A 19,618-nucleotide genomic window follows, 5' to 3' on the forward strand; every position below is an offset into this window, starting at 1 on the left:
GGCACCTGTTGCCTTTTTCTTAGCACACAGTCTATAAGATTTGGGTTGTTTTTCTCAATTCTAGTTTGATTTCAGTGTCATCTGATGATTTTACAGGCTTGCTTCTCTAAAAGATGTTTTTTTATTAATACTGAGTTTTCCAGTTACATAGAAAGATCTCAGAATCTAATTTTGTGTTGTTTGTGAAAATATATTAATTGGAAATACAATAGTTACTTAGTACACAATGAAATGATGCTTATCCAGTGTCTGGAGAGAAGGTGTCAGCAGGATGTATGGCTGACAGAAAAGATTTATCTCTCTCTTGCATATCATAGGAAGTGGACGATGCTGAAGGTGTTTCCATGTGTAATTTAGTATTCAAACTAATTCAAACAAATCTAAAAATTGCAAATAATTTGAAATCCTTCATGCTTGTGGGAAAATGTTTTTCATAATGGGTAAGTTCTACACTGTTTGCAAGGAAATTGAAGCATCTACTGCAAACCAAATCTGTAACAACAATACATAAACAAGGATTGGAGGTTGTTTCTTTTTCTTTCACCATTTAGCATTTTCATCATTCCTCCATCTTTTCCATTGTCATCTTTCACATTCTCCACATTCATTTGCTCTTCCATTACTTCTCTGTTGCTCCATAGTCACAGGGTTTTTAGCCTCAGATCTCTGCAGTTCTACTGTCTAATTTCTGCAGGTTTCTTGATAAACTGTACTGTGGAGACAGAAATCACCTCTCCTGATATGTAAACCACCAGACTAAAAGCTGGGACTGTAAATAAAACATGAACATTTATATCTTTGTGTCTTTGAGCTTTGCTATCATCATTTGCCTTTTCTTCTTCTGGTTGCATAAATATCTTGTCAGCAAAAGCAGGTCATTCCTGCAATGGGAATCATATTGAGTGAACCATTCGGGCTCCAGGTATCCAACGTCTTTTAATTAATCACCACTGGCAGCAGACTAGTGTGAATATCCTGCCTTCCCAATAACATTGGATTTCTGCCAATATCCTCATTTGTAACCATATTCCTTCCAGCAGTGTTTTAATGATTTAGCTTTTAAACAGAAAAAGTTCAGTTTAAAAGCGCTGTTCAGGTGGAGGAGTTGCTTTTAAATATTGAGTGGTGTGGTGGTAGGCCCCAAAGAATCTGATCCATCTTGTGAGGAAGTCATATTATAACGTGTCTTTTAGGGCTTATTCTACAGAAATGCTTATGAAAAAATTACATTCTCAGAAAATAACTCGGGCTTTCAACTTCTTTGTTTTATTCAAAAGGAACATGTCAAATGATTCTTAATTTTAAGAAGTATTTCTAGAGTAGATTATTCAAAGTAAAAATATCTTTTAAAGAAATGGAGGCTTTAACAAAGTAAAAGAATTAAGGAAGCATGGTGACATTACCTTGGACTATTTTATGTTAAACAATAGGCACATTCAAAATTTTTTTTTGAAGATGGAATGAATCTTACTCATGAGTTCTTGAATTGGTTTTGTAGAAATATTCATACCCGTGAATGGTATTCCCATTCTGCTCCAAGAAAACCTTAATTGCTGATAGCAATTTTTGTGGCTGGTGAATTTGTCTGCATTAGACCTTCCACATTCCTAACAGTGCCTTGGCCAAGTCAGTGTCAGCAACACTGAGAAACTTGTCTAAATTTCCCTAGTGTAAACAAAGCCTTAGAGCCCTAACTTATATTATTATGTAGAAAAATGTCAGTTAATTGCCTTCCTTGTCGTTCTGAATTCCAAATAGGTTATGTCAGAAGCCATAGAGATTATTGTTTCTGCCTTTACAGTATAAAAATTATGGTTTCTTGACTAAAAGCAAATATGATTACAAAAGGGAGACTGTTCTCTGGGGAAAAAAAAAAAATCCCTTTTTCTTTTTGCTTAAGTCATTCTAAGAGATTAAAATAATGATGGCATGTTAGAGTGTACTGCTGAGAGTCTTTAACCATCCAGAGGGTCAGAAATTGTTTTGACCCTCTGGGTATCCATTACCTAGATTTATCTAAGCAAGTGTATAGATAGTGGCATTTCATAGAGCATAACTGTTGAAATGGTCACTAGCAGGTCTCTAAAGCTGTTGCCATCTTGTGCATTACCAGCTGCAAATATACAGGATTATTGCATATCTCCAAAACTGAACTGTTGCAATTTACTCTTTGCTTAGTTCTCCCCAAAGTTCCTTCCAAAGCATGGGATTCAAGCTGAGAGCAATGCAATTAGAAGAGTATCATTTAAACAACTGCAATATTAAAAACACTGATTACTTTTATCAGTCCTTCTTTCAGCTACAAAAATACTTTATATTTGTGTGTTAGGAAAAGCTTGTGATTAAGCAAGCTCGAGCAAGGTTGTTCAGCTTTAGTAAGTAAGACATTTGAAGAGTTTATCTGACTGGATAATAAGTATTTAATCCTTGCAATAAGTCTTCCATGAATTCCCTTACTCTGATCACTTAGTGACCTTTACAAGCTGAATATTTCCTCTTTGCCTCTGCCCTCATCTTTCTAAGAACAATTTCTATACTGTGGTAAAGTACTAGAGAGCTGTAATAGGGCATTGAAATTGGCCATAAAAATTGGTGGTAAATAATGGGAGTAAATGTGAATTTTCATGGCACTTGTTCAAATCACTCTACTGCAAAAAAGTCAGACACTGCCATGAGGTGTCTTTTCCTGTCGGTGCTGAGAGCTTATCTGAGATAATTCAGAATATTATATTATCTTTCCCTTAGAAAGAAACCTCAGAACGCACACATTGACACACCAAGAGACCCCATTAGTCAGCAATTAAGTGAAAATAAGCAGAATAGTGCTGAAAACTGTTTTTGTTAATGAAAATGTTTATACATGTAAGACTTAATGGAGCCTATATTTTCAAATGCTTATAATATTGCTGATGCTTTAATTGTGTTTTTACAATCCCCTTTAGGACAGAAACAAAGAGGACACAGCAGTAGTCTGTGGGCAAATGAAGCTAAAGAGCAATTTTGAATAGACATTGACAAAAGGAGGAAAGTTCTTCAGCTGAAACCCATAGCAAGGGAGTGGGAAGCCTGGCTGCACTGGTGGTGGCTGAGAAGAGTTGAAGGCCAGGAGGGGTGCTCAGTTACACTGGTGCAGAGGGCATGTGGAATGTCAAAATATATTGTATCCAGCATCCCTCTAAGCCTGCAGGTTTTTCTACATAAACTGTGGGTTTAAAATTTTGCAGAAAAATGTCACTTTTCTGCAGTATCTCTATAGTGAATTTTGCCCCACAGAATGCCTGTGGTTTGCAGCTGAAGGACAAGAAAGAAGGGAAGCTGGAATACTGATTGCCCAAAATTCCCTTGTATTCATCATATCAGAGAAATTTTCTGGTGCTTTTTTCCAAGGCATTTTAGTGACTGGCAGGAAATCTCATCTCTCCTAGAGTCCATGAGTCTTGCAGTTTCTCTCTGCTGCAATAGTGAGGTGGTGGAGCACTCAGACGAAGCCACATCATTCTCATTTTAACAGTCCATTGACTACTGAACAGAGAAGAAGCCTTCCTAATTATTCTGCAGGCATGATAGTAAATACTTCATTTAAGTAGTTACAGCTAAACAAAACTAGAAGAGGTTTATCTGTTTCAGTTGAATTTCCTCAGTTTTGATTTACTAATGGTTTAGGTTATGATTTGCAAATTAGACTAGTGTTCATCTTCATCAGAGGAAAGCAGTATGAACCAGACAGTGCGTTTATTGATCACCGTGAAATGGAAAAGTTAAACCATCTTTTTGGAAGACATGATGGCAAGCTCTGACTTGTTTGATGAGCACAAACTGTAGGTAGCTGTCTTTATGGACTGATGAACATGCTAATTATCCCTCTGGGTTTGCTTGAAATCTTTGCAAAGTTTCACACTCCCTTCCATCTCTCCTTGGAAGTGCGTGATATGTGTGTGTGTGTGTGTGTTTGTGATTTTTGCTATTCTCCTAGATTTTTATTTCCTTTTATCCTTGTTACATATCACTCTTTTAAGCTGGTTCTTTTTATTTAGACATGGTGTTGAATATAAGAAGTTTTCAAGCCAAAATAAATGAAAGCCTCTTTCATATCTTGACCTAGATAAAGTTTATCAATAAGCCTACGTGCAGGTGAAAACGCTATGTGCTTTTACAGGTTTACATACCTGTTCCAATTCAGGCCAATTTTCCTTGTGCCTGTAGAAGGGGGTCTTGCTGTCTCTGCTCTCTGACTTTGTGTCTGGTATCCTTTTTTCAAGTCTCAAGATGAGGAACTGTTGTGGTTTAACACCAGCCAGCAGCCAAGCCCCCCGCAGCCACTCAGTCACTGCCCCACCACTGGGATTGGGGTGAGAATCAGAATAATAAGAAGAGAGCTCATGGGTTTAAATAAAGACCGTTTAATAGGCAAAGCAGAAGCTGCACATACAAGCAAAGCAAAACAAGGAATTAATTCACCATTTCCCATGGGCAGTCAGGTGTTCAGCCATCCCCAGGAGACCAGAGCCCCATCAGGTCTAACAGTTATTTGGGAAGACAAAAAACATCACCCCAAATTTTCCATCCTATCTCCTTCTTCTCCCCACTTTATGTAGTGAGCATGATGACCCATGGTCTGGAACATCCCTTTGGTCAGCTGGGATCATCTGTCCTGGCTGTGTTTCCTCCCCGTTTCCTATGCACCCTTGCCCCTCACCATCATGGCAGTATGAAAAGCAGAAAAGGCCTTGGCTAAATCCTGCTCAGGGTGAAATAAATTCTCTGTGTTATCAGCTCTGTGTTCATCACAATTCCAAAATGGCCTCACACCAGCCACTGTGAAGAAAATTCATTCTACCCCAGTCAAAACCAGGAACTCAGAGTATTGAGCAACTGATGAATTTGTATTTCCTAATATGAATAAATATAGAAACTTCATACATCTCTGTGTCTACCTTCCTGTATTTCCTGTACATGTATGTGTATAGCTAAAGACAAGAATGATCAGATCAGTCAGTTACACACATCTTTTTGGAACTGTGGACTTTCGTGGCATGTGTCATAGGAATGTTTTAGTGCTTCTCAGTGTTTACAGAAAGAGCCAGAGCATTGATGTGGCTTACTGCACTTATCCACTGCTGCTGGGGATATTTCTCTTCGCATTTAAATGACTCAACAGATCATTCTTGAAAAAAAGGAGCATAGTTTAAATGTTGTATTCACATTTTTCATCCTGCATTCAGGGTAACATCGATGTTCCTTTTACATTTAATGATGCCCTTACTGAATGAATGGAAGCTGCATAATAAAATAGATGACTCCTGCTTTTGCTGTTGAAATTGTTTGAACCTGACCTTGTCTCCCCTGACTGTTTAGCAGCAGCCACCTTCTTCATTAAGATTTATTTCATTTTATTTTAGCTCATGTTCAGGGGACCATTATTTTCTTTACTACGTGAGAAAATATTTGGATTTTCTTTTCCTGTTCAATCTTGATCTTTTCTGTTAGACCTGAGTATATACAGAAATAGGTTATGGTTTAGTAGAAATAGAGATGTCCACATTGGGAGACAGTTTTGTTACCTTCTGGAGTTTATAGTGTTTTGTCTGGTGTATTGATTATTGGCTACTGGTCAGCTTGTTCAAGGTCATAGAAGGGAAACAAACCTGAGTTAAAAATACCCTCAGAAAGGATGGCTTAAGGCAGCTCTTTCAAAAGTTTGGTACAAGCAAGTAAGTAAACAAGTGAATTAAATTATTTGAAAATAATTTGTCTTTAAAAATGGTAGAAATAACCTTGACTGGGTGGAAATCAACCTGCAACTTATGTGCCACAGTAACAGTCACATCTGTGGAGCTTCCTGTGTTTATTTGCTATGAGTTATCCTTCTGCAAACAGTCATTATGGATTTCACCTTCTCCATAGGTTGCAGCATGCCATCAGAGCAGAGGTGTGTAGCTTTGAACAGGAGTTAATAAAAGCATTCTTTGTGCTCTTGACTTTTGTCTTATATTATTTTACATTCTTTCTAGTGGTGAAGAACACTCCTACCTTCTCCTTGGCAGTGTAAATTTTTCCATAGAACTATTTTGTTAGAAGATACCAAACACAATTTGGCACTTCATTATGATGATGATGGCTTTAAACTGGCTTCTGTTATTTAGTTAAGTGGTGACAAGTTTATCACCACTTAATTAAAGAAGAAGGCTTGGCTTTCTCCTCCAGAACAGTTCTCTTGGTGCCTTGACTTCTTGGTGCTGCCTTCTCTCCTGAGAGCCTCATACAGGTAGGCAGAGTATTATTGTTTTTCATATGTGATTTTTACAGCCTGTTCAAGTCTGCTCCTTGCTTATCCCTATCACCTGAGAACAGTCCAGGCAGAGATGATGAATAGGCTGGACTGTGCAATCTTGAGGCCAGAAGAAACTCAAGATGTTGTCTTTCCTGTGTCAAGAAAATATGTTTGCACATATGATATCCATTTCTTAAAGCCTTGAAAAAGGCTTCATGAGGATGTCTTGACTGCCTCTGCTTCTTTAGTTAATGCTTAATTATTTTTAATGTTTTTATAAGTTCTATCTTCTTTTTCAGCAGTTTAAGCCTATTTCTTCTTGTCACATCTAGTCAACACACAGAAAATTTATTTCATCTGGAAAGCAGCCTATTTTGTACCTGTCTGCTACAGCCCCTCTCCATCTTCTGTTCTTTAGGCCAATCTTTCTCCATGTCATTTCACAGTTGCTAAATCCCTGCTTACTCCATTTATTTCCCCCTGTCCTTCTTGAGACATGGTGCTGAACCCACAGTCAGTATTCCGTCTGGAGACTTTCTGAGTGGACATTGAAAGGAGAGGATTATTCTAAGGTGTCTTGTCAGCTGCATTCTTGGGTTTGTACCTCAGTATGACATTCTGGTTTTGGCAGTTCTTGCTACAGACAGCATCCAGTGATTCAAGTTAATTTATTGATCTGTAACTCTGGCAGGATCCTTTTCTGCAGAGATCTGTCTAGTCATTGGCCCTCTGGTGTTTTGAATGGATTTAACATCTTGCTCCCAGCTACTTTCTTGGAGGCACTGTAATCCCTTGCTGTCTCATGGCTAAATGTGCATCCCTCAAGTGGCCACAACGCTGGCATCTCTGTGGCTCTGTGAGTGATTGATGAAAGGAGATGCACACTTTCAAACTATTCGTGTCACCTTTCTCTCTGGACAGCTTCTGGCACATGGACAGAAGCTGGAATACATTCTGGGGACTTGGGCACTGCTGGTTGCTTTCTGAGGAATGCCTTTGCTCCTCCCTCACCACACAATCCAAGTACAGGAATGTGCTCAGGAAGCTACACATGACATTGACTGAAGATCTTGAGGGAGAAAACCATCTTTTCATTGTGTAGGTGCACTGTAAGTTCCATAACTGGCCTGTCCTTGGCTGAGGACTAGAGGTGTTATGTTGCTGCTATTCCTACTGACAAAATCAGCAACAGACTTTGTGGTGTGAGACATTTTGCAAAACCAAGAGTCATTTATCTTAGAAAACACTGGTGCCAGAGAGCCTGATAAAGAAAAAGATAGTTAAAGGTACAAGAAAAACAGATAAATATTTCCCTTACAAAAGAATGTTCTCTCACACTGCTTATGAATTATTGGTGTGAAATAGTTTGTCCTATTTGGAGAGAATTTTAAACATGCTAATAGATGTAAATAGAATTTTTCCTTTAAAAAATGTAGAGACAAAATAAAAGATTTTACAGGAGTAACAAAGTACAGCATAGCTTTCCTTCATTCTATTTAATGGGTGCTTGCAATTCATTTAATCCATTTTGGTCGTTGATTGTAGGTATAAAGTTTTCAGTGGGCTTATGATAAATCTGCCAAAAGCTGAGCAGTACAGACAATAAACTCCTTTTCTTTACAGTCTGTTTTTTACTGGGCTTGTCTTAAAAGCTTCTCTTCCAACACTTCTATTTCTCTTTATGTCAAACTGAGCTGAAAAACATATTTATATCCAGTCAACCAGAGTTACTGAAAAATAATTAGGATTGTTCCACACAGAAAATATATCAGATTAAACTTCCTTCGGGAAAATGCCTCACTGCCTGCACTGAGTAAACACACCAACATTATTAACTCATGGATCTTGTTTTTCTGTTCTTTCTGTATTTTGAGGAACAGAGAACCAGGTGCAGCTACCCACCTTATTGTTTCCCTTCCCCTTTTATATTCTCATCGTGGATGTATTAACGTAGTGGCTGAAATGGGTCCACAGTACACAATGTTATACTGTGCTGGTCCTTCTGACTTGGAGAATTGCTGTCCTAGGGGGATTTCTAAACTTGCATTCCAGCATTTCTAGATTTCAGCTCTGGCCACTGGAAATATGTCTTGTGCAATGAAGCTGAAGAGAAATTAAATTTTTCTGAAATTAGGGTTATTCTATTTCCACTTACACAGAAAGAATTCTTCAGGGTATCTTGAAAACTTCAATCCAGTGTGGCTCAGATGTCAATGCTTACAATGAAAATCTGTCACATTAGGGGATGCTCACCTCCTGCCTTCATGATTCCCAGTAGTTTTGTGATGAGTTATCTTGCAGAATGATGTGGGATTTTGATACAATAATCTGTACATTAGTGGGAGTATGTCATGCTAGGGCTAAACCATCCTGGCCAAAAGAGGAACCACAAATCCCAGTGCACTGAAACTCAGTAAACTTCAAAATTATGTAAACATAATATATTGCATTAGGTCAGATAGCTAGTTCATCTTAAGAAGGCTTATTTTCTTCTCAGTTTTGACATCAAATCCATGTACAGCCTTGAAGGATATGCTGTAACATTGTAAAATATTATGTAAAGCTATTCTGTGAACAACTAAGGGTTTTTTGGAGGGTGGGGAGAGGCAATCAGGTTTGGCAGGCTGGGAGTCAAGGCTGGAGCATGCAGAGTCTCTCTAACATGAGCTTCCAAAGGGCTTTGTAGAGTGCCAGGAGACCTGTGCAGGGCTTCATTTCTCTTTGAGCATGCATCAAGATTAGATGACATTGAATGTTGCTGGCTTTGTATGATTACTGGATTAGTAGTGATTTATGTTGTTTTACCATACATCTTACTTCCTGATCAATGAGACATGAGTTTTAAACACTTTTGGCATTCACTGGTGTTTCACAATTTATATAACTATGAAATTCATTAATGATTTTCAGCATATTTCCCCACGGTTTCTGGAACAACAGCCAGAAATGCCTGCTCTGAAAGAACACTTTTGGTTTGAAATTGGCAATAATGCCTTTTTCTAAGCCAGAAAATTATCATCTCACATTTGAATTGAAAGCTGCCACATACTTTTACTGGAAAGGGAGAAACCCTTTAATTTATCTTCTGTATGGGGGAAGTAAAAGCAAGCTGTGATGTTCCTCAAGGCAAAATATGTTTTCAATAGTGAAGAGCTGTAATTTGCCTTATGTAATTTTCCTCATTTTTGTACTTTGTTTTTGTCTGTTAGCGTAAGAATCCATAAATGATTCAAACCCTCTGATCTCTCCCCTTGCTCAGTGTCTAGGGGGTTATGCATTAGAGCCAACTGGTTGCCTAGGAAAGATGGCTCTTTTTTCAGCAAGGAAATGGTGAGGACTGTACTGAAAGTGATGAAAGTGTTCTTCATGGGCATTATCTACGCAAAAATACCTAAGTGTGTGTGTCCTCGGAACAGGGCTGATTGTTCTGGGCTCCTACCACCAGGAAATAGTCACTTCCCTACCTGTGGATTTTCTGCTCTTTCCGCTATTGAGAGTTCTTTTAGGTGGATCTGCTTGACTTTGTGTGTGCAAGCCTATTTATAACAGGAGAGGGAAAGCTAATCCCAACTGAATTTCAGTCACCCTTGCCTTCTGGAATATATAGAATTTCCCTTGAAGTTTTTACAGAGTCTGCAGTCAGCACAAAACAGACCTACTGGCTCCTTTGATATTTTTAAGCTTCTGCTTCATCAATTGTGCAGGCTTTTGGTTTATTTCCAAGTTCAGTCCAACATTCTGGTTTTGATGTAGAGACCCTGATGTTATTTTTGATCTTTTTTCTTGCTTTAACTTTGTTTCCTTGTGTTTGTTCGCAGTGGTAAATTTGGTTAGGACAGAAATTATTATTTCAGGGTAAAGGTTGCAGTAAGCACAAGAGGGGATTTTTAGCTTCTGAGGCACCTGGATGGTCTGACAGATCAGGAGCTTCATTTCAGGAAATACTACAGTATCTTTCCTGTCTAAAGCCAAATACTGAAGTTGTGGTGATTTTAGACACATGAATGCTAAAAGATGTTGGAGTGAAGGTTTCTGTTCTATGGAATAGGAGGAAGAAGAGAGGAGTAGAGAGGCTTTGAGTGGATTCTCAGTAGAGCAAATCTTTCAGCTCATGAACAGCAGGGAAAGTGGAAATCACATTATCCAGGGTGGTTCAGTCAGTTGCTAATCAAAAGATAAAAATTTCACAGAAAAGTTTATATTTTTGCATAAATAGCATGAGAAGAATGAAAAAATGTGCCTCACTTTGTTCAAGGAGTTATTTCCAGATTGCTTTTAAGCTTTTTATTTTTACATATATATACATTTATGGGGGAGCCTGTGATTAAAGCTAATTTTGAAGGTGAGTTCGAGTAACTCATTTTTCAAAGGAAGATTGGAAGTGTTGGAGTTTATTCTGCATATAATTGCAATCAAAGTAAATCAGTATTTTAAAATAGAGGCAGTTTCTGACTATTAAACAAAAGTCATACGTTACTTCTTTTGTCTGAGTGTTTTATTTGGCAATTTTCAGTGTACTGGGTAACCTTTATTTCCATGCAAGAGAAGATTTCATGTGGTGGTCTTACATAACCCAGCTTCTGATACCCAATTTTTAATTGAGTTGCCAGCTAAATCTGTGCTTTCAAGGGTTATTAAGGTCTGTAAGGATGACAGGAAGGCTGCACAGTTCCAAGATAATAAAGTCATATAGTGCTATTGAAGATGAACATATGAACGGCCTCCTTTCAGAGGTAATATGTCTTTTCTTGATATTATTTTCTTTACTTAAAAATAGAAAGTTAAATTGAATTCATGCACTTTCTTCTCTAAGTTCCTGCATATGCACATAGAGACAGAGCACCTGCACTTGGCAATTCCTTTGATTTTGCGCTCTTTTCACTTCTGTGTTTTCTTTTCTCTCTTATTCCTGCCCCTCTGAGCTCAGAAATGTTTGTATCAAGGTATTATTCCTGGGCAGGGGTTCCAAGAGTATGATACTGCTATTGTTAGTGCCGTGGTAGAAAAGAAATGCCGAGCTGGGAAAGAGGCACAGTAAGGGCTTGATTGAACTCCCATAGGTCTTCTATTGAAGATTCTCATTATCTTGTACAGACTTTTGTTCATCTTGTGCTGTGTTGTAGCCCCAGTGACTGCAGGGTAGAAAGTCAGCTGCTTCTCTTCTCGCGCTTGGCGTGTAGATTATTGAATCAAAAATGTGACAGTTATGCGTTTGCTATTCAGGGGGGGAAAAAGAAACAAAAAGCAAAAAGAAAATCTTTGCCAATTTAAAGTTTTTATGAGCGAAATAATAAGAATTCATGGAAACAAGACCAAGGGCACTTGTTTCCAGTCAGAGAAATGGAGGGAAAATCACTAAATGGGTAAAGAATGAAACAGTCTCGAAACCGCAATTTGTCGCACACGTGTTAGAATGTACGAAGCAGCAATTCCACCCACACAGACATCTTCATTGAGCTGTACGGGGCTCAGATAACCTTCTTCAGCCTCTCGGGGGCTGTGTGTGTCTCCTGGGCGCTGCTGAGCAGGGGCCGGGACCGGGCCGGACCGGACCGCGCCAATTGGGGCCCGCGGGAGCGGCCCCGGGCCAAGGCTGGGCGGGCTGCGCCCCCTGCCGGCCGCGCCGGGGGAGCCGCCGGGAATGGAGCCGGGAATGGAGCAGGGAACGGCATCGGGAATGGAGCTGGGAATGGAGCTGGGAATGGCACCGGGAATGGCACCGGGAATGGAGCTGGGAATGGCACCGGGAATGGCACCGGGAATGGAGCTGGGAATGGAGCTGGGAATGGAGCTGGGAATGGAGCCGGGAATGGAGCCGGGAATGGAGCTGGGAATGGAGCCGGGAATGGAGCTGGGAATGGAGCTGGGAATGGCACCGGGAATGGCACCGGGAATGGAGCTGGGAATGGAGCCGGGAATGGAGCTGGGAATGGAGCCGGGAATGGAGCTGGGAACGGCACCGGGAATGGAGCTGGGAATGGAGCTGGGAATGGAGCTGGGAATAGAGCTGGGAATGGAGCCGGGAATGGAGTTGGGAATGGAGCTGGGAATGGAGCCGGGAATGGAGCCGGGAATAACACAGAGAATGGAGCCGGGAATGGAGCCGGGAATGGAGCCAGGAACGGCACCGGGAATGGCACCGGGAATGGAGCTGGGAATGGAGCTGGGAATGGAGCTGGGAATGGCACCGGGAATGCCACCGGGAATGGCACTGGGAATAGAGCCAGGAATGGAGCCGGGAATGGCACTGGGAATAGAGCCGGGAATGGAGCTGGGAATGGAGCCGGGAATGGAGCTGGGAATGGCACTGGGAATAGCACCAGGAATGGCACTGGGAATAGAGCCGGGAATGGAGCCGGGAATGGTGCCGGGAATGGCACTGGGAATGGCGCCGGGAATGGCACTGGGAATAGCACCAGGAATGGCACTGGGAACAGCACCGGGAATGGAGTTGGGAATGGCACCGGGAATGGCACTGGGAATGGAGCTGGGAATGGCACTGGGAATAGAGCCGGGAATGGCACCGGGAATGGAGTTGGGAATGGCACCGGGAATGGCACTGGGAATGGAGCCGGGAATGGCACTGGGAATAGAGCCGGGAATGGCACCGGGAATGCCACCAGGAATGGCACTGGGAATGGCTCTGGGAATGGCACTGGGAATGGCACTGGGAATGGCTCTGGGAATGGCTCTGGGAATGGAGCCAGGAATGGAGCCAGGAATGGAGCTGGGATTCGCCGCGCCACGCGTGCCCGGAGCTCGCGGGTAACAGCCTGGCATCCCTGAAATTCGACTTCCACTGTGCTTTGGGTCAGGCCCACAAAAGCTTGAGACTTCACGGGATTTAGGACTATGTCTTAATACCTAAACGCCTGTTTTTTTCCCAAGCATATTAACATTTTGTTTGCAGTCAGTTGCCGTATAAAGGCAAAAAAAAAGGTATATAAATACCCATAAGTATGTATATTAAATATACATAATGCATATGTAATGTAAATAAGAGGTATGCAAATGTATACAAAGGGTACCTAACTAAATAGTCTTGCTTTATTTTATAAATACTAGATTGGCAAAACTGCAGTAAAATATTGTTCGTCTTTTTGGTCAGATTTCATACAGTTATGTGTATTTCTATTTTTTGACCAGTGATACATGTTTTCCCTCCCAGAAATACACCAATAAAACCACCTCTTCTGTTTTCACTTTTCTGTTCTTCTGTGTAGTTATGTTCCAGTCACAGTTCTGAGTCTGCAGAATACTGTCACTTAGATGGGTGCAGCAGTCCTCCTTATTAACCAAGAGCAATTTATGTTTATGTATTTTATTTAGAATTCTGTTTTTTAATACTTTTTTTTTTTCTTTCAAAATTTAGGTGGAGAACAGACCAAAGTATTATGGAAGAGAGTAAGTGTTTTTCTCTTTTAAGTGTCTGTTGGGTATATCCCAAAGTTGTTACTCTAGGACTGAAAAAAAAAATGCCAATGGAGGTCTAATACAATATTTTAATTTATCTTTCACTTCAGCTGGGAGCCAGATACAATGAAAGCCTAATAATATAGCTCTGTTATAGTCCATTGCTGCTGGTCACAATCCTTGGATTATGCTTGTGTGTGAGCCTGCATGTTTATTTTGCTTCTCTCAGAAGAGTTTTGGGCAAAAAATGTTGTCTGGGATGTTCCTTCCCATAAATAAAATTTTAGTCATTGTTTAAATGTGCTTCTGCACTGGCCTGGTAAAGAGAGAAGCAGCTTGTCTCTCTCACTGCCTTTCTGTGTGTGTTCCTTTCACCACCCTGCTGAGTTCTGGACATATGTGTATTGTGCTGCTTGTGTGACTGCTGCCCTCCCTGCTAAAGTTATGGGATCCAAAATACCCAAAGAAGAGGTGTATTTTAATTTGAAGGAAAATAACAAACCACTAGAGTGTAAATCCTTTGTGCTCAGGAGTCTTTTTGCCGATAAATAACCAGGAAGGGGCTGTGCTGGGCATTAGCATGGAGATCTGGGCAGGTGAAGTTGAAAAGCACAGCCGCTGCAGCAGCCACCCAGCCTTTGCAATTTGGCTTTTACTAAAGTAGTATGCTGAGACCCCAGCCCTTATCACTAGCTGAATTGCTTAGATCCCGTGTTCTATTTTTTATTCCATTCCAGACACGCCATCTGTGTTTAGTGATCCTTTTCTACCATCAGAAACCTCAAGAGCCAGTAGCTTTGCCCCTAATTACTGAAGTTTCATTTTTTAAATATTACCTTTGCCAATGAGGAATTCAGATGTAGCCACTAGAGTACTACAGAGCTGAGGACAGCAGCTAGTTGAGCCACATCACACTTCCTACAGCAGGACTTGTAAAACCATTCCTGCAATCTTGTCCAGGAACATGCCTGGGTTTGTGGAGCAGCACGGCTGACAGGAACTGTAAGACATCACCTTGGTGAACCTGTCCAGGCAAGATCACCTTAGTTATTACCATTCAGAAAGGAGATTTCAGAAGTACAGATGTAGTCCCATAAAAGCAGTTGACTCAGTACTCAGTAGTACTTGGAAAGAGAAACATGAATTTCTAGGGAAAGAAACTGAAAAAGCCATCATAACATTACTGTACAAATCTGTGATGTGGCTGCATTTTAAGTAGTGCAGGTATTTCTGGTCCCTCTCTACCCTCTGCTCCTCCATCCTTTTCCCAAAGGTTATGAGGAAGGTACTGCGAGGGGCAGCGATGGTGGAGCGAAGGGATTGCAGCTCCCACCACAGGAGCACAAGTCACCTCAGTGGTGCCCAAGAAGGGCACGTGCACAGTGCCTTTTTCAAGTTCGTTTCCAGAGGCAGCTGCAGAGGCCAAAAGCACCAAGATCTAAAAGGGTTTACAAGTGAGCTTCTCAAATATGTGACGGGTAAGGTCACAAGTGATCAGACACGGATGTCTCTAAAGCAGTGATGGATAGACAGGGATGAGAAGTGAAAGAAATATGTCACTGCTTCCTGCACTCTTGCTGTAAGCATTTCTTGTCGGCTGCTGTCAGAAGCAGGCGTTAGTTCAGGGGATCTTGTACCACATACAAGCTTTTTTCATGCTTTTATAAAAATGTACTAGAAATATCCATAAAAAAGCCCAGATTACCCAGTGCTTACCACCCATGGTTAAAGAAATTTCACAGGTGCCCCAAGTATCACATCCAAGTGATTTCTTAAATTGATCACAGATATTTTGTCTTAATATCTAACCTAAAGTCTGCTGCATTTTGTGGGGAATAGCTTATGCTTATAATTTTTTACTACAATTATGAGTTTACTGGTAAAGTCATGTTTAAGTTATGTCATTTAAAGGATGCTTGTCCCCCACCTGTACAGAGGGAAAAGATGAATCAATTCACACTACTTTTAATACAAAGTCACTCTGGAGAGGTCATCTGAACCTAGTATTTTCAACAGGTATTAGTTGTGAAAAAGACAATGTAAAGAGAATGGAACAATTGCATTTACATCCAATGTGTTTTTCTTCTCTTTCACTACCAAGCCAGAGGCAGTGTTAGGAATGTGCCACTTCATATGTAGTGTCAGAAAAGAGAAAATGCTGAAGGCCAGTAGATTTTAGTGCCTTTTTTTAGACAGCAGCAAAAATAGAAACTTTAAAAACGTCTGAAGAGACCCTCAGAGACTTATCAGCTAGCAAAATGTGCGTAGGAGTTAAGACTCAAATTGCTGTCAAGACTGAATCTGTACCTATGGAGAGATCACTGCTAAATATTGGTTTTCATAGGTTAATTGTGCATCTTAGGCCCTCTTTCTTTCTTAAAATAGCAGTGACAAAAGAATCAGAGAAGTATTGCTTTTTTCCAGCACTGAATGAGGAGCTCCTTGACATGAAGAAAACAATGTTTTTCTCAAGACTTCTCTGTACCTTCTTCTACTTTAATGTATGCAGAATAGAGTTTTGAATAATTTTTCCATTTTTGTCTCTGTTTTCCTTACAAATCTGAGGAAGCAATATAATATTAAAATAAAGCAAATTGATAAGAAGAAGACCTATGATTTAATTTTACTTAAATGTTTATGTATATAAATACATATCTTTAAATAACTGCCTATTTAAATATAATAATTATTTTTTTTTTAAAATGGCTTTTTGCCTAGTTTTCATTTCTGTTGTAAGGCCACTAGAAGGGAAACAAGGAGGAGGGGCATAGACTGGTAAAAGAGAAAAGTTATGAAAGGATAGGGCACTTACAGAAAATAATCCTTGGGTCCAGCTGAGTTTATCCTGACTGAAAACACATTTGCAGTGTAGCTGTTTTGTCTATGCTGAACCTATGATCCTGCTCTTTGGATGCTAACCTGATGGCTTACACCACGGTGCTTGAAAGTGCTGAAGTATTCAAATGTTTTCTGGGGTGGAGGAGGATGTTTTTCTGGTTGGATTATTCTGTAAGTCACTGAAATATCTCCCCTTAGGTTTCATGGGATCATTTCTCGGGAGCAAGCAGATGAAATACTTGCTGGTGTAGAAGGAGCGTATATTCTTAGAGAAAGCCAGCGGCAACCCGGCTGCTACACCCTTGCTCTCAGGTAAATGCTGGTTTAATAGAGGCCTATAGTTCCAATGTAGATGTGCTTAATGGAGGGGATTTTATTGGTCTCTTTTGAGTGAAGTCTGTCTCCACTGTTACTTAATACACTGTGCAATACCAGAGTCATTTTACACCCTCGTGTCAGCGGTTCGACTGTCATGGTACTGCAGCAACCCAGTGTCTCCTTCACTGATTAGGAAGTCCTTTTTCAGAAGCAGTGCCCATTTTCAGATTTATTTTTTTTACCTAGAGTTAAATTTTATAAAGATGGATACTCTCCTGCAAGACTCTATAAAAGACGTGAGTGAATACAGAACAGGAACACATCCCAGTAGAGGACACAGCCAAGCTGTCCTCCGAGCTCAGTGTTGCGTACAAACAACAACTATCTGTGATAATAACCCCAAATAAAGCTGGAAAATCATGACATACAGAAGCTGAAAACTGGCAGTTTTCTTCCCCAGTAGGAACTTGAGTTTTTTGTAGAAATACATTGTGAAGTATGAAGCATTGTGAAGCTCCTGCTCAAAGACGTAGGAATCTGCTATTCGACTGAATGAAAAATTCAGTGGGAACCCAAGCTCCAAGCTCACTGCTCCTCACAGGTGTCTTTCCTGGTTTAGCTGTGTCATTCAAACCCTGCCCACTCAGGTCTTAATGACACTGTGTATTAGTGGCAAGAGGACAAGATATTCAGTTGGGTTTTGATGAAACAAACTCCTTGGCAATATTTTGCAATTTTTATAGCATTTTTACTCCTGTGAGATATATACAAACTGAAAGTCTGCCTTTTTACCCTTCTGCTGGTAAGACACAAAGAAAAATCCTTTGAGGAGTTTATCCCAAGTAGCTGTGATACAGTGCTGAAATCATGCTTAGAATTTGTATTGATGTGCAGATGGTAAAGCTGGAAAAGCTGGTGAGTCATGCCAACTAAAAAGTGGTGTAAATTAAAACCAATTTGTGTCAGCTGAAAAAGAACAAACACAATTTTTTAGGGTTTTGGAGGAGATTTCAAAATGAAGAATAATAAAAAAATAAAGGATAAGAATTATGGCAAAATGCCTATTGTTTGATGAAACAACATGTTTTCTAAATCCATCTGCATAATTATTTGTAGAATCAAAAACAGAATTTAATTTTAAATTGGGATTATATATGAAAAATGTGGGCAAAGAATAAGAGGCCATGTGATTTGAAGTCCCAACAAAATTTGCAAAGACATGCAGTTTTGATGCAATATAAGGACCATTTAACGCAATATTGCTTCTTTGAATGCTTTAATTAGTGATGGGATTCCAACCTCAGTGTCACAAACTGAATGTTCTACTACAGCACTTGGATTATTAACACACTTAAAAAATCCCAATAGATCATACCTGTGGTAAATAGGGCTAGAGTTTTCCCATACAACTTTGGATATTTAATGGGACCCTGAATTAGGAGCTTGGTCTCCCTGGCTTCCTAACAGAGTGTGAGGATTTTGATTACTCGGTAGATGTCCATCTCTTTGTTGACTGTAAATATGCCCATATGTGGTTAAGCACTGACTTTCTGCACCTCAAAAATGCTTCAGGATGGAAGAGCCTCCAACGCAGTCTGAGTTCTCTCTCTCTTCTCTCCATATTTTTTTTTCTGGTGTTTGCAGATTTGGTAACCAGACCTTAAACTACAGGTTGTTCTATGATGGGAAGCACTTCGTTGGGGAGAAAAGATTTGAATCAATCCATGATCTGGTTACAGATGGCTTGATAACACTGTACATAGAAACAAAGGCTTCTGAATATATTTCCAAAATGACAACAAACCCCATATATGAGCACATTGGATATGCCACTTTGCTTAGAGAAAAAGTGTCCCGGAGGCTGAGCAGAACAAAAAATGAATCAAGAAAAGCAAGCGTAACAAGTGAAGAAAATACTCCAGTTGAAAAGGTAAGTATTCAGTTTAAAATTTTTGTAATTAATACCAGTCTTTCAATCAAACCTGAGAAGAAAAAGTTTTGTCAGAAGACCTGTTTTCATTTTCCTGTACTTTAGTAAGTATTGGTATCCCACTGCAAAGTTTACATCCTGTTAATATGACCTTGGCTCCCAGCTAATATTTGACTGGAGCTTCTGAGGAAAACTTTCTAATAAGTACCAAATGCAAATGTTTTCACCATGTAAATATATGGGTATATACCATTTACCTTGGAAGCTGAATCTGAAATTGGTCACAGGTTATATATATCCATGTATATACTCAAGCATTTTCCACAGTAGGGTTATGAGTCTGGTTCCCACTGACCCTTCACCACAGCTCAAGTTTGTTATCTTTCTGTATATAGCTCAAAGCTCCTCTTCTCTAAAAAGCCTTTGGTGGATGGGTCTCAAATTGGAATATTGTGTGTTTTCTTTCCTTCTCATGGATCTGAAATTGAGATGTTGTCTGTTTACCTCCATTTCTTCTTGCTCTTCTCATTTGAAGTGGGCTTTGCTTGATCTCATCTTGTGCACTCATATCCCAGAGCGCTGTATGGACTAGTACTTAGATGATGATAAACTGAGAATTTTGTGCAGTTAGCAGCCATCTGAAGGTGTAAAATTAGAAATTATTTTACATATGAGAAACAGCCTTGTAAGCAGTGACATGTGGATATTTTCATTTCCCAGGTGGTATGGCAGCAAGAGCTGTCAAACAAAACTTTGTTTTTGAGTCTGGTCCTTGTGCTGAATTGACTTACTGACATTTGTTAAGCATACTTCTGCAGTGTGACTGTTGATTGTAGTGTTCAGTGCTG

At 40.0% G+C, this 19,618-nt stretch overlaps 1 protein-coding gene across 1 annotated transcript in view; it reads left to right on the plus strand.

Moving 5' to 3' along the window:
* CHN2 (chimerin 2) overlaps positions 1-19,618 on the plus strand; it is a 156,819-nt gene that overhangs the window by 73,577 nt on the left and 63,624 nt on the right. The window contains exons 4-6 of the mRNA XM_058832799.1: positions 13,644-13,675; positions 16,721-16,834; positions 18,485-18,770. Of these exons, the coding sequence (XP_058688782.1) occupies positions 13,644-13,675; positions 16,721-16,834; positions 18,485-18,770 (432 nt within the window). The remainder of the gene's footprint in view (positions 1-13,643; positions 13,676-16,720; positions 16,835-18,484; positions 18,771-19,618) is intronic.

The sequence above is a fragment of the Poecile atricapillus genome, chromosome 2, assembly GCF_030490865.1.
Source record: "Poecile atricapillus isolate bPoeAtr1 chromosome 2, bPoeAtr1.hap1, whole genome shotgun sequence".
NCBI lineage: Eukaryota > Metazoa > Chordata > Aves > Passeriformes > Paridae > Poecile > Poecile atricapillus.